The sequence below is a fragment of the Mytilus trossulus genome, chromosome 6 (assembly GCF_036588685.1).
Source record: "Mytilus trossulus isolate FHL-02 chromosome 6, PNRI_Mtr1.1.1.hap1, whole genome shotgun sequence".
Taxonomy (NCBI): Eukaryota; Metazoa; Mollusca; class Bivalvia; order Mytilida; family Mytilidae; genus Mytilus; species Mytilus trossulus.
This window is the reverse complement of record NC_086378.1, coordinates 46,524,272-46,541,116: the sequence shown is the minus strand read 5'-3', so window position 1 is coordinate 46,541,116 and position 16,845 is coordinate 46,524,272. Positions and strand designations below refer to the sequence as shown.

Here is a 16,845-nt window from a genome sequence, read left to right as displayed (position 1 = left end):
TGAAAATCAACATTATAGAAAAAGAATTGGAACAAATTCAAAGTTCACCAAGGTCACAATTAATCATCAAATATATGATGCAATATCAAACTTGAGAACCGGAAGTCGTAGAGACATGGGACTAGCACCATTCAACTCAGGACTACTTGACCTTTCAACTATCACAAGGTCAAGGTCATAGTAATATGTGAAGGTCAAGGTGAAATTTCATCATGACCTTACATTGACCTCAAATTGAAGGTCTTGAATTACTGATCATCTTTGCAGTTTATAGTAGGTTGATATCTGTTACCTTTAAAAAGATATACACACAATACTATACTTTTAAGAATCATCCCGTTGTAACTTTTCAACAGACGGTCGGACATGTTTGGGCTTATTGCATAAAATGTAGAGCTCGTCGAGAGGAACAATTTACACGCTGTATGTATGCAGCAAAGTCTTAACGTTTTCATAATATGTAAGCTTGAAACTGCAGCGTAATTTTTTTTTGCACTCAGTGACCTTTGAACTTGACTGCATATTAAAGGTCACATGAATTAAAGAGTATTGGTGAAGGTCCCAAGTCTCTACGACTTCTGGTTCCCGAAATACAATTTTTCAAAAATTATGTACAATTTTTCAAGGGGAATAACTCCTTTTAAGGGTTAATAACAAAATGATTGTACATGTTTATTAACATTGCCATCTGTTCCTGTACATGTTGCCGTTGTCAAATCGATTCTATCTCTTATACTTTTTGAGAAAAATGCAAAGGAAAGAAATTGTTTCAAGGGGATATAACTCTCATAGGGGATGATGAAATCCTTTGCAGCCTCATATGGTAATACATCATGATTAGATCTACCTATTGTCCAAATAAAGTCATAATATCTTTAAAAACAACAAGGGGGGGCCATGTTGAAAAAAATCAATAAAAGGGAGATAACTTCTCAAGGGGATGATGAAATCCTACAAAAGTTCATCTGGTAAAACTTCATGATGAGGTCTATCCATGGTTTAAATTTGGTATTGATAACTGCAATAAAAGGGGTAAGAGGGCTTGCCAAAAAAATGCTGGAAGTAAAAAAAAAAGAAAAAACTAGTATCTCAATTGTTTGTAAAACAATTGAAAGGTCTTTCCTGTAAAAGTGATGTTTTCGTTATGTACTTTGTACGACCTTTCGTTTGATATACGACAAGCATACCTTTTCAAACTTTTCGCTTTTAACACTTAATGACCTCATCCGCCTACAGTTATGAGATCGGAAGTATGATATATGTAATACAGAGTAGATGAGCTTTCATTTGATATGCGACAACGCCATTTTCTAGAAAGTTTGATTTTTGCACTTAATAACCCTATCCAACTAATTTTTTGAGGTCGGGAATTTGATATTTTAAATGTACACATCATGACCTTTCATTTGATATACAACAACCCTATCTTTAAAGAAAAATTTATATTTTGCACTCAATGACCCCATCCAACCCATTTTTGGGAGACGTCAATTTGAAATTTGAAATGTACGCTTTATGTTCTTTCATTTGATATGCGACAACCTTACCATCTGAGAAATTTGAATGTTTGCACTAAATGAACCCACCCTGCCCACTGGGATGAAAAGGGGGTTCAAAATTTTCATTTTTAGGTAGAGTTTATTTAGACCTTCAATTTGATATATCAGATGACCCCATTTGAAAAAGTACAAATAATGATGCAATATCAACTATATAAATAGAAGTTATGAAACTTACAAAGTCAATGCAAAACTTGAAAATTTCAAAATGATTTTTTGGTGTATTTTTCCATGGAATGTTTTTGGTATTTGGTCAAACATATAACTATGTCAACCTCTTCAATTTCTTAAACATTTTAAGTGGTAAGCTCTTGTTGATTCAGAAATACATGCCTCCGCTCGCAAAACTTTAAACTGCAGTATCTCTATAACGACAATAGATATCTCAAATCTGTTAAATGATAAATGATCTACAGTTGAAGGACAACATTATAGAAAAAGAATTGGGACAATTTCAAAGTTCACCAAGGTCACAATTAATCATCAAATATATGATGCAATACCAAACTTGAGAACCGGAAGTCATAGAGACATGGGACTATCACCATTCAACTCAGGACCACTTGACCTTTCAGAGATCACAATGTCAAGGTCATAGTATAATGTGAAGGTCAAGGTGAAATTGCATCATGACGTAACATTGACCTCAAATTGAAGGTCTTGAATTACTGATCATCTTTGCAGTATATAGTAGGTTGATATCTGTTACCTTAAAAAAGATATACACAAAATACTAGATTTTTAAGAATCATCCCGTTGTAACTTTTGAACAGACGGTTGGACATTTTTCGGTTAATAATATAAAATGTAGAGCTCGTCGAGAGGAACATTTTATACGCTGTATGTATGCAGCAAAGTCTTATCGTTTTCCTAATATGTAAGCTTGAAATTGCAGCGTAATTTTTTTTTGCACTCAGTGACCTTTGACCTTGGGTGCATATTCAAGGTCACATGAATTACAGATTATTGGTGCAGGTCCCAAGTCTCTACGACTTCCGGTTCTGAAAATAAAAAAAATCTAAAACTGTTCACAATTTTTTAAGGGGAATAACTCCTTATAAGGGTTAATAACAAAATGATTGTATATGTTCAATAACATTGCCATCTGTTCTTGTACATGTTACCGTTTTCAAATCGATTCTGTCTTGAATACTTTTTGCTAAAAATGTAAAAGAAAGAAATTGCTTCAAGGGGACATAACTCTCATAAGGGATGATGAAATCCTTAGCAGCCTCATATGGTAACATATCATGATAAGATCTAGCTATTGTCCAAATAAGGTCATGATATCTTTTAAAACATTTAAGGGGGGCCATGTTGAAAAAAATCAATAAAAGGGAGATATTTTCTAAAGGGGATGATGAAATCCTACAAAAGTTCATCTTGTAAAAGTTCATGATGAGGTCTATCGATGGTCCATATTTGGTCTTGATAACTTCAACAGAAAGGGGAGGAGGCCTTGTCAAACAAATGTTGGAAGAAAAAAAAGAAAAAGAAAAAGAAAAAAAAACATTAGAAAAACAATAAGGTCTTTCCTCACGTAGGGGAAAGACCTTAAAAACTAGTATCTCAATTGTTTGTAAAACAATTGAAAGGTCTTTCCTGTAAAAGTGATGCTTTCATAATGTACTTTGTACGACCTTTCGTTTGATATACGACAAGCATACCTTCTGAAACTTTTTACTTTTATCACTTAATGACCTCATCCGCCTACATTTTTGATATCGGAATTATTATATATGTAACATAGAGTAGATGAGCTTTCATTTGATATGCGACAACGCCATATTCTAGAAAGTTTAATTTTTGCACTCAATAACCCTATCTTACTAATTTTTGAAGGTCAGGAATTTGCTATTTGAAATGTACACATAATGACCTTTCATTTGATATACAACAACCCTACCTTAAAAGAACATTTATTTTTTGCACTCAATGACCCCATCCAACTCATTTTTGGGAGACGTCAATTTGAAATTTGAAATGTTCGCTTTATGTTCTTTCATTTGATATGCGACAACCTTACCATCTGAGAAATTTGAATGTTTGCACTAAATGACCCCACCCGTCTCCCTTGGATGAAAAGGGGGTTTCAAATTTTCATTTTTAAGTAGAGTTTATTAAGACCTTCAATTTGATATATCAGATGACCCCATTTGACAAAGTGCAAATAATGATGCAATATCAACTATATAAATAGAAATTATGAAACTTACAAGTCAATGCAAAACATGAAAATTTCAAATTGAATTTTTTAGTGTTTTTTTAAATGGAATGTTTTTGGTATTTTGTCAAACATATAACTATGTCAACCTCTTCAATTTCTTAAACATTTTAAGTGGTAAGCTCTTGATGATTCAGAAATACATGCCTCCGCTCGCAAAACTTAAAACTGCATTATCTCTAAAACGACAATAGATATCTCAAATCTGTTAAATGATAAATGATCTACAGTTAAAGGACAACATTATAGAAAAAGAATTAAGACAATTTTAAAGTTCACTAAGGTCACAATTAATCATCAAATATATGATGCAATACAAAACTTGAGAACCGGAAGTCGTAAAGACATGGGACTATCACCATTCAACTCAGGACCACTTGACCTTTTAAATATCACAAGGTCAAGGTCATAGTATAATGTGAAGGTCAAGGTGAAATTTCATCATGACCTGACATTGACCTCAAATTGAAGGTCTTGAACTACTGATCATCTTTTAAGTTTATAGTAGGTTGATATCTGTTACCTTTAAAAAGATATACACAAAATACTATACTTTTAATAATCATCCCGTTGTAACTTTTGAACAGACGGTCGGACATTTTTGGGCTTATTACATAAATTGTAGAGTTCGTCGAGAGGAACATTTTATACGCTGTATGTAGGCAGCAAAGTCTTATCGTTTTCCTAATATGTAAGCTTGAAATTGCAGCGTAATTTTTTTTTTGCACTCTGTGACCTTTGACCTTGGGTGCATATTGAAGGTCACATGAATTAAAGATTATTGGTGAAGGTCCCAAGTCTCTACGACTTCCAGTTCTTGCAATAGATTTTTTCTAAAAGTGTATACAATTTTTCAAGGGGAATAACTCCTTATAAGGGTTAATAACAAAATGATTGTATATGTTCATTAACATTGCCATCTGTTCCTGTACATGTTGCCGTTTTCAAATCGATTCTATCTCTAACATTTTTTGAGAAATGAGCAAAGGAAAGAAATTGTTTCAAGGGGAAATAACTCTCAAAGGGGATGATGAAATTCTATGCAGCCTCATATGGTAATACATCATGATGAGATGTACCTATTGTAAAAATAAGATCATGATATCTTTAAAAACAACGAGGGGGGGTCATGTTGAAAAAAATCAATAAAAGGGAGATAACTTCTAAAGGGGATGATGAAATCCTACACAGCCTCATCTGGTAATACTTCATAATGAGGTCTACCGATGGTCCATATTTGGTTTTGATAACTCCAATAGAAACGAGGGGAGGCCATGTCAAACAAATGCTGGATGAAAAAAAAAAAAAAAAAAAAAAAAAAAAAACTAGTATCTCAATTGTTTGTAAAACAATTGAAAGGTCTTTCCTGTAAAAGTGATGTTTTCGTATTGTAATTTGTACGACCTTTCGTTTGATATAAGACAGCATACCTTCTGAAACTTTTCGCTTTTTACACTTAATGACCTCATCCGCCTACATTTTTGAGATCGGAATTATGATACATGGAACAGAGTAGATGAGCTTTCTTTTGATATGCGACAACACCATGTTCTAAAAAGTTTGATTTTTGCACTTAATAACCCTATCCAACTAATTTTTGGAGGTCGGGAATTTGATATATCAAATGTACACATCATGACCTTTCATTTGATATACAACAACCCTACCTTAAAAGAAAATTTATTTTTTGCACTCAATGACCCCATCCAACCAATTTTTTGGAGACGTCAATTTGAAATTTGAAATGTACGCTTTATGTTCTTTCATTTGATATGCAACAACCTTACCATCTGAGAAATTTGAATGTTTGCACTAAATGACCCCACCCGTCCCCCTGGGATGAAAAGGAGGTTTAAAATTTTCATTTTTAAGTAGAGTTTATTGAGACCTTCAATTTGATATATCAGATGACCCCATTTGACAAAGTGCAAATAATGATGCAATATCAACTATATAAATAGAAGTTATGAAACTTACAAAGTCAATGCAAAACTTGAAAATTTCAAATTGATTTTTTGGTGTTTTTTTCCATGGAATGTTTTTGGTATTTGGTCAAACATATAACTATGTCAACCTCTTCAATTTCTAAGACATTTTAAGTGGTAAACTCTTGATGATTCAGAAATACATGCCTCCGCTCGCAAAACTTCAAACTGCATTATCTCTAAAAGGACTATAGATATTTCAAATATGTTAAATGATAAACGATATACAGTTGAACAACAACATTATAGAAAAAGAATTGGGACAATTTCAAAGTTCATAAAGGTCACAATTTATCATCAAATATATGATGCAATACTAAACTTAAGAACCGGAAGTCGTAGAAACATGGGACTAGCACCATTCAACTCAGGACCACTTAACCTTTCAACTATCACAAGGTCAAGGTCATAGTATACTGTGAAGGTCAAGGTGAAATTTCATCATGACCTGACATTGACCTCAAATTGAAGGTCTCGAACTACTGATCATCTTTGCAGTTTATAGTAGGTTGATATCTGTTACCTTTAAAAAGATATTCACACAATACTATACTTTTAAGAATCATCCCGTTGTAACTTTTGAACAGACGGTCGGACATTTTTGGGCTTATTGTATAAAATGTAGAGCTTGTCGAGAAGAACATTTCATACGCTGTATGTATGCAGCAAAGTCTTATCGTTTTCCTAATATGTAAGCTTGAAATTGCAGCGTAATTTTTGTTTGCACTCGGTGACCTTTGACCTTGGGTGCATATTAAAGGTCATATGAATTTAAGATTATTGGTGAAGGTTACAAGTCTCTATGACTTCCGGTTCTCGAATATAAATTTTTGAAAATATATTTTTAATTTCTAAAGGGAAATAACTCCTTATAAGGGTTAATAACAAATAAATTGTTTATGTTTATAAACATTGCCATCTGTTCTAATACATGCTGTCATTTTCAATTAAATTCTATCTCTAATACTTTTTGAAAAAAATGCAAATAAAAGAAATTGATTCAAGGGGATATAACTCTCAAAGTAGATGATGAAATCCTATGCAGCCTCATATGGTAATACATTATGATGAGATCTACCTTTTGTCCAAATAAAGTCGTGATATCTTTTAACACATTTTGGGGGGACCATGTTGAAAAAAATCAACAAAAGGGAGATAACTTCTTAAGGGGAAGGTGAAATCCTACAAAAGTTCATCTGGTAAAAGTTCATGTTGAGGTCTATTGATGGTTTCATTTTGGTATTGATAACTCCAATAGAAGCGGTAGGAGGGCGAGCCAAACAAATGCTGGAAGAAAAAAAAGAAAAAAAAACATTAGAAAAACAATAAGGTCTTTCCTCACGGAGAGGAAAGACCTTAACTAGTATCTCAATTGTTTGTGAAACAATTGAAAGGTCTTTCCTGTAAAAGTGATGTTTTCGTATTGTAATTTGTACGACCTTTCGTTTGATATAAGACAGCATACCTTCTGAAACTTTTCGCTTTTTACACTTAATGACCTCATCCGCCTACATTTTTGAGATCGGAATTATGATACATGGAACAGAGTAGATGAGCTTTCTTTTGATATGCGACAACACCATGTTCTAAAAAGTTTGATTTTTGCACTTAATAACCCTATCCAACTAATTTTTGGAGGTCGGGAATTTGATATATCAAATGTACACATCATGACCTTTCATTTGATATACAACAACCCTACCTTAAAAGAAAATTTATTTTTTGCACTCAATGACCCCATCCAACCAATTTTTTGGAGACGTCAATTTGAAATTTGAAATGTACGCTTTATGTTCTTTCATTTGATATGCAACAACCTTACCATCTGAGAAATTTGAATGTTTGCACTAAATGACCCCACCCGTCCCCCTGGGATGAAAAGGAGGTTTAAAATTTTCATTTTTAAGTAGAGTTTATTGAGACCTTCAATTTGATATATCAGATGACCCCATTTGACAAAGTGCAAATAATGATGCAATATCAACTATATAAATAGAAGTTATGAAACTTACAAAGTCAATGCAAAACTTGAAAATTTCAAATTGATTTTTTGGTGTTTTTTTCCATGGAATGTTTTTGGTATTTGGTCAAACATATAACTATGTCAACCTCTTCAATTTCTAAGACATTTTAAGTGGTAAACTCTTGATGATTCAGAAATACATGCCTCCGCTCGCAAAACTTCAAACTGCATTATCTCTAAAAGGACTATAGATATTTCAAATATGTTAAATGATAAACGATATACAGTTGAACAACAACATTATAGAAAAAGAATTGGGACAATTTCAAAGTTCATAAAGGTCACAATTTATCATCAAATATATGATGCAATACTAAACTTAAGAACCGGAAGTCGTAGAAACATGGGACTAGCACCATTCAACTCAGGACCACTTAACCTTTCAACTATCACAAGGTCAAGGTCATAGTATACTGTGAAGGTCAAGGTGAAATTTCATCATGACCTGACATTGACCTCAAATTGAAGGTCTCGAACTACTGATCATCTTTGCAGTTTATAGTAGGTTGATATCTGTTACCTTTAAAAAGATATTCACACAATACTATACTTTTAAGAATCATCCCGTTGTAACTTTTGAACAGACGGTCGGACATTTTTGGGCTTATTGTATAAAATGTAGAGCTTGTCGAGAAGAACATTTCATACGCTGTATGTATGCAGCAAAGTCTTATCGTTTTCCTAATATGTAAGCTTGAAATTGCAGCGTAATTTTTGTTTGCACTCGGTGACCTTTGACCTTGGGTGCATATTAAAGGTCATATGAATTTAAGATTATTGGTGAAGGTTACAAGTCTCTATGACTTCCGGTTCTCGAATATAAATTTTTGAAAATATATTTTTAATTTCTAAAGGGAAATAACTCCTTATAAGGGTTAATAACAAATAAATTGTTTATGTTTATAAACATTGCCATCTGTTCTAATACATGCTGTCATTTTCAATTAAATTCTATCTCTAATACTTTTTGAAAAAAATGCAAATAAAAGAAATTGATTCAAGGGGATATAACTCTCAAAGTAGATGATGAAATCCTATGCAGCCTCATATGGTAATACATTATGATGAGATCTACCTTTTGTCCAAATAAAGTCGTGATATCTTTTAACACATTTTGGGGGGACCATGTTGAAAAAAATCAACAAAAGGGAGATAACTTCTTAAGGGGAAGGTGAAATCCTACAAAAGTTCATCTGGTAAAAGTTCATGTTGAGGTCTATTGATGGTTTAATTTTGGTATTGATAACTCCAATAGAAGCGGTAGGAGGGCGAGCCAAACAAATGCTGGAAGAAAAAAAAGAAAAAAAAACATTAGAAAAACAATAAGGTCTTTCCTCACGGAGAGGAAAGACCTTAACTAGTATCTCAATTGTTAATAAAACAATTGAAAGGTCTTTCCTGTAAAAGTGATGTTTTCGTATTGTAATTTGTACGACCTTTCGTTTGATATAAGACAGCATACCTTCTGAAACTTTTCGCTTTTTACACTTAATGACCTCATCCGCCTACATTTTTGAGATCGGAATTATGATACATGGAACAGAGTAGATGAGCTTTCTTTTGATATGCGACAACACCATGTTCTAAAAAGTTTGATTTTTGCACTTAATAACCCTATCCAACTAATTTTTGGAGGTCGGGAATTTGATATATCAAATGTACACATCATGACCTTTCATTTGATATACAACAACCCTACCTTAAAAGAAAATTTATTTTTTGCACTCAATGACCCCATCCAACCAATTTTTTGGAGACGTCAATTTGAAATTTGAAATGTACGCTTTATGTTCTTTCATTTGATATGCAACAACCTTACCATCTGAGAAATTTGAATGTTTGCACTAAATGACCCCACCCGTCCCCCTGGGATGAAAAGGAGGTTTAAAATTTTCATTTTTAAGTAGAGTTTATTGAGACCTTCAATTTGATATATCAGATGACCCCATTTGACAAAGTGCAAATAATGATGCAATATCAACTATATAAATAGAAGTTATGAAACTTACAAAGTCAATGCAAAACTTGAAAATTTCAAATTGATTTTTTGGTGTTTTTTTCCATGGAATGTTTTTGGTATTTGGTCAAACATATAACTATGTCAACCTCTTCAATTTCTAAGACATTTTAAGTGGTAAACTCTTGATGATTCAGAAATACATGCCTCCGCTCGCAAAACTTCAAACTGCATTATCTCTAAAAGGACTATAGATATTTCAAATATGTTAAATGATAAACGATATACAGTTGAACAACAACATTATAGAAAAAGAATTGGGACAATTTCAAAGTTCATAAAGGTCACAATTTATCATCAAATATATGATGCAATACTAAACTTAAGAACCGGAAGTCGTAGAAACATGGGACTAGCACCATTCAACTCAGGACCACTTAACCTTTCAACTATCACAAGGTCAAGGTCATAGTATACTGTGAAGGTCAAGGTGAAATTTCATCATGACCTGACATTGACCTCAAATTGAAGGTCTCGAACTACTGATCATCTTTGCAGTTTATAGTAGGTTGATATCTGTTACCTTTAAAAAGATATTCACACAATACTATACTTTTAAGAATCATCCCGTTGTAACTTTTGAACAGACGGTCGGACATTTTTGGACTTATTGTATAAAATGTAGAGCTTGTCGAGAAGAACATTTCATACGCTGTATGTATGCAGCAAAGTCTTATCGTTTTCCTAATATGTAAGCTTGAAATTGCAGCGTAATTTTTGTTTGCACTCGGTGACCTTTGACCTTGGGTGCATATTAAAGGTCATATGAATTTAAGATTATTGGTGAAGGTTACAAGTCTCTATGACTTCCGGTTCTCGAATATAAATTTTTGAAAATATATTTTTAATTTCTAAAGGGAAATAACTCCTTATAAGGGTTAATAACAAATAAATTGTTTATGTTTATAAACATTGCCATCTGTTCTAATACATGCTGTCATTTTCAATTAAATTCTATCTCTAATACTTTTTGAAAAAAATGCAAATAAAAGAAATTGATTCAAGGGGATATAACTCTCAAAGTAGATGATGAAATCCTATGCAGCCTCATATGGTAATACATTATGATGAGATCTACCTTTTGTCCAAATAAAGTCGTGATATCTTTTAACACATTTTGGGGGGACCATGTTGAAAAAATTCAACAAAAGGGAGATAACTTCTTAAGGGGAAGGTGAAATCCTACAAAAGTTCATCTGGTAAAAGTTCATGTTGAGGTCTATTGATGGTTTAATTTTGGTATTGATAACTCCAATAGAAGCGGTAGGAGGGCGAGCCAAACAAATGCTGGAAGAAAAAAAAGAAAAAAAAACATTAGAAAAACAATAAGGTCTTTCCTCACGGAGAGGAAAGACCTTAAAAACATTAGAAAAACAATAAGGTCTTTCCTCACGGAGAGGAAAGACCTTAAAAACATGCGAAAAACAATAAGGTCTTTCCTCACGGAGAGGAAAGACCTTAAAAACACTAGTATCTCAATTGTTTGTAAAACAATTGAAAGGTCTTTCCTGTAAAAGTGGTGTTTTCGTATTGTGCTTTGTACGACCTTTCGTTTGGTATACGACAAGCATACCTTCTGAAACTTTTCGGTTTTTACACTTAATGACCTCATCCGCCTACAGTTTTGAGATCGGAAATATGATATATGCAACACAGTGTAGATGAGCTTTCATTTGATATGCGACAATGCCATGTTCTAGAAAGTTTGATTTTTGCACTTAATAACCCTATCCAACTACTTTTTGGAGGTCGGGAATTTGATATTTCAAATGTACACATCATGACATTTCATTTGATATACAACAACCCTATCTTAAAAGAAAATTTATTTTTTGCACTCAGTAACCCCATCAAACCCATTTTTCGGAGACGTCAAATTGAAATTTGAAATGTACGCTTTATGGTCTTTCATTTGATATGCGACAACCTTACCATCTGAGAAATTTGAATGTTTGCACTAAATGACCCCTCCCGTCCCCCTGGGATGAAAATGGGGGTTAAAATTTTCATTTTTAAGTAGAGTTTATAAAGACCTTCAAATTGATATATCACATGACCCCATTTGACAAAGTGCAAATAATGATGCAAGATCAACTATATAAATAGAAGTTATGAAACTTACAAAGTCAATGCAAAACTTGAAAATTTCAAATTGATTTTTTTTGTGTTTTTTTCCATGGAATATTTTTGGTATTTGGTCAAACATATAACTATGTTAACCTCTTCAATTTCTAAAACATTTTAAGTGGTAGGCTCTTGTTGATTAAGAAATACATGCCTCCGCTCGCAAAACTTCAAACTGCATTATCTCTATAATGATAATAGATATCTCAAATCTGTTAAATGATAAATGATCTACAGTTGAAGGACAACATTATAGAAAAAGAATTGGAACAAATTCAAAGTTCACCAAGGTCACAATTAATCATCAAATATATGATGCAATATCAAACTTGAGAACCGATGGTCGTAGAGACATGGGACTAGCACCATTCAACTCAGGACCACTTGACCTTTCAACTATTACAAGGTCAATGTCATAGTAATATGTGAAGGTCAAGGTGAAATTTCATCATGACCTGACATTGACCTCAAATTGAAGGTCTTGAATTACTGATCATCTTTGCAGTTTATAGTAGGTTGATATCTGTTACCTTTAAAAAGATATACACACAATACTATACTTTTAAGAATCATCCCGTTGTAACTTTTCAACAGACGGTCGGACATGTTTGGGCTTATTGCATAAAATGAAGAGCTCGTCGAGAGGAACAATTTACACGCTGTATGTATGCAGCAAAGTCTTATCGTTTTCCTAATATGTAGGCTTGAAATTGCAGCGTAATTTTTTTTTGCACTCAGTGACCTTTGACCTTGACTGCATATTAAAGGTCACATGAATTAAAGATTATTGGTGAAGGTCCTAAGTCTCTAAGACTTCTGGTTCTAGAAATACAATTTTTCAAAAATTATGTACAATTTTTCAAGGAGAATAACTCCTTATAAGGGTTAATAACAAAATGATTGTACATGTTTATTAACATTGTCATCTGTTCCTGTACATGTTGCCGTTTTCAAATCGATTCTTTGTCTTATACTTTTTGAGAAAAATGCAAAGGAAATAAATTGTTTCAAGGGGATATAACTCTCATATGGGATAATGAAATCCTTTGCAGCCTCATATGGTAATACATCATGATGAGATCTACCTATTGTCCAAATAAAGTCATGATACCTTTAAAAACAACAAGGGGGGGCCATGTTGAAAAAAATCAATAAAAGGGAGATAACTTCTCAAGGGGATGATGAAATCCTACAAAAGTTCAGCTGGTAAAACTTCATGATGAGATATATCGATGGTTTAAATTTGGTATTGATAACTGCAATAGAAGGGGTAGGAGGGATTGCCAAAAAAATGCTGGAAGTAAAAAAAAAAGAAAAAAAACCATTAGAAAAACAATAAGGTCTTTCCTCACGTAAGGGAAAGACCTTAATTAGAAAAACAATAAGGTCTTTCCTCACGTAGGGGAAAGACCTTAAATATGGCATTTGTAGTGTTGTTTATGCAAGGTACCAATAGGGTGATGTATCATTCCCTTATGTTAAAGAGGCGTGTTTTATTGATAAAGACAGAATGATGAATATGTGTTAATCTGTGACAAAGAAATTACATAACGGTCAACAAAATCAAAATAAGTATTTAAAGATATACATTTGCACATATATTTTACATACTAGTAGCCAAATTAAAAATTATTTTTCTACTATGACAATGCTTTTGCATAGTGGATTATCAAAGTACTGATTGTCGACCTTTCGGCATAAGGCATGTTGCCTAGCTAATGTTCTCGACTCTACTATACTAGACGTAGATCTGTCGACTAGTTTGAGATGAACAATAATCAGACGGAAAGGACATGAACAATTGAAAAAGTAGCAACATGACTTGATATACGTTATGATTGGATCTTCCGTGTTTTTGTTAGTGCTTCAAGCCTTTGACATTTCATGGATGTAATTCCTCCAATCTGGCTATAAGTGTTAATTCAAAAAATCAATCCATTAATGCAAAAAGATATAGGAAGATATGGTGTGAGTGCCAATGAGATAACTCTCTATCCAAATAACAATTTAAAAATAAGTAAACTAGTATATGTCAATGCACGGCCTTCAACACGGAGCCTTGGCTCACACCGAACACCAAGCTATAAAGGGCCCCAAAATTACTAGTGTAAAACCATTTAAACGGGAAAAACAACGGTCTAATCTATATAAAAAAAAACGTGAAACGAGAAACACGTATATATTACATAAACAAACGACAACTACTGTACATCAGATTCCTGAATTAGGACAGGTGCAAACATTTGCCGCTGGATTAAACGTTTTAATGGATCCAAACCTTCTCCTTTTTTCTGAAACAATAGCATAACATCACAACATAGAAAAACACGTTTGCAACAAAAATCCGTGTTACTATGTATATAAAAATGTGAAAACTTTTAAACAAACATTAAATTATAATTTCCCGTAAAATGTGGACAATGAACTGCTTTGTGGTAGAGAAATACATAAATACGGATTTTACATTCTGATAATTAAAATATCAAATTAGTAACTGCAAATTCAGAAATTAGTGCGTGCAACTAATGTTGTGATTTTTTTTATGAAAGGACAAAATGGTTAGATTAACTATTACAATTTTATAAAAATCTTCATACACATATAGGGATCATATATCAGATTGCAATTTTTATCTTGCGAAACCAAACCAGTCGCATTATTCACATTACTACGCGCCTAGCAATATAATCTGAACATGCAGTAAAATAGTTGATCCGGTTTTGTTAACTGATCATCATGTATGCAATGTAAATTACAACATTGAATAAGAAGGGGGCAAAACTATCAAATATACCTTATTGGCAATAAACACTTTTCGCATTAATAAACACCTAGCAATATAATCTGAATTTACAATAAAATAGTTGATCCTGTTTAGTTAAACTGATCATCATATATACAATGTAAATTTTAAAATTGAAATTATACCTTGTTGGCAATTAATAATTTTCCTAATCGTCACAGCATTATTACATATTTCTGTTACAGGATTGCAGATAGAGTCTAGATAGCATGTCGTATTCTCGTAACTTGAAGAACAACACGTATTTGAACTTGAACACATTCCAGCACACGTAAGTCTAGATGCTACCCCACTTATTTCAGCTCTTGTTGGTTCTGCAACAATTTTTATTCCTGTTTCCATTTCAAATGTTTGGGTTCGAAACTCAGCAACGCATAATATGAACATACTTTGAATAAGGAAGATAAGACTTGCTAAATACAGCATACTGATTGCACTCCAGGTATCCGTATGTTTAGATCGGTTTTCCGTGACTTTAGCATATAATGTCAGTGGCATAACAAAAGACAAATGAAAGGTCGTATCAGGAAATTAAATCTTTTCTATTAAAATTCCACGCCTATTCTAAATTATAGTGTCTGACATATGTCGATAAATTGAAAAGTGCCATTTGTAGCTTTCTTGTGTTATATTACCCAATGACTGCATCAACGATTTAAAACATGTTTACCTAATAAAAGCATTAAATAAAACAAAGTGGCTCATGACAAATACCTTTAGTATTGATCGTTATCACTGGTAATGATAAAAGATTAATTAACAAACATTTCAACATTATATAATGCCGTGAGACTTTAAAAATTTTTGCATTATGGATTCCGTAATATATGAAATTGGAAATCAGTTAAACTAACTAATCCGTTTGAGATTTGTTATAATCAGAAATTATTTTGTTCAAGACATCAACTTTTATAATATATGTATATTTTAATTTCAAATGCGAGGTAAAATGATTGTTAATCTTCAAATTATTATTTCATATTTCGAAAAAAAATCAAGATAAAATTAACAGCACGAAAAAATATAATAAATTTTAAAGTACATAACTGTAAGATAACTTGAAATTCAAATTAAGGAAGACCATAGAAACAGAAAAAAATCAAAGTTATCAACAAAATAGATAAAAGAAACCATGAGATTTCAATTTTTCAAATAAAATGACCGATAATGATCATGATGATGTGGTATGGGGATGCTTGTAGCTAATATCTATTGTTGCCTTCCATTGTTCTTTTGAGAGTGGAACATTCATTTGTCTTATACGAAATAAAAACAAACAATTCTAACAAACAGGAAATAAAACCACAAAGAACAATACAAAACTGATGCAAGCAGGTAAGTTCGTTATAAAGGATTCCAACTGATTAAGATTGAATGTTCAACATCAAACCCGTAACTGAATTCCTTCTGCTCTACTTTTTTTCATATCTAAAAAAAAGTTTTGTTTTGACTTTCCAATTTTCATATCAATTCATTGCTGCTGACAATTGACAAATACATAAAATATGAAACCAATAAATGCTTCATGCGTATTTTTTTTTTCTCCTATTGACTAGCATTATATAGCAAAATAAAATTAGAGTACCAAACAAAACAGACGTTTATGTACAAAGATCATGATTAGTGAGGCTGAGTTTATCGAAAAGGCTATTGTTCGCATTTCCTGCTATGAGTGCATAACCAACAACTCAAATTTATACTCAGTATAATCGTTATGCTTCTTTTCAATGATCTTGCACTTCGTAATGAATATGGTCTTCAAGAACAACTAATGCATATAATACAGACAAAATTCACGTCATGCATGTTTATTGCATATTATCATTGATGGGGTTTTATAACTCCTAGATCAATGCCACTGTTAAATTGTATGTCAAAGGGTTTCACCAGCCCAGCAGTCAGTGCTCATTTATGCTGTCATGAATTATATTTGATCATTTCCATTTAGACAAAAATATCAAAATAACCCATAACATAAATGTTTGTTTACTCCTAGGTATAAATGGACTGAGCGAGTTTTAGAACAAAAATTTGAATATTTGATTTTTTTCATGTTCCGAACTTTTTTTACAATTTTAGTTTTTCGTCTGTTTTGATTCTGTAGCTACTG

The 16,845-nt window shown here is 32.5% G+C and overlaps 1 protein-coding gene across 1 annotated transcript in view; it reads right to left on the bottom strand.

The window, feature by feature from the left end:
* The window catches only part of LOC134723449 (uncharacterized), a 30,754-nt gene extending 15,383 nt beyond the window's left edge, over positions 1–15,371 (bottom strand). Inside the window, exon 1 of the mRNA XM_063587061.1 lies at positions 14,861–15,371. Within this exon, the coding sequence (XP_063443131.1) occupies positions 14,861–15,233 (373 nt within the window). The 5' untranslated portion in view covers positions 15,234–15,371. The remainder of the gene's footprint in view (positions 1–14,860) is intronic.
* Between the last annotated feature and the right edge of the window lie 1,474 nt (positions 15,372–16,845).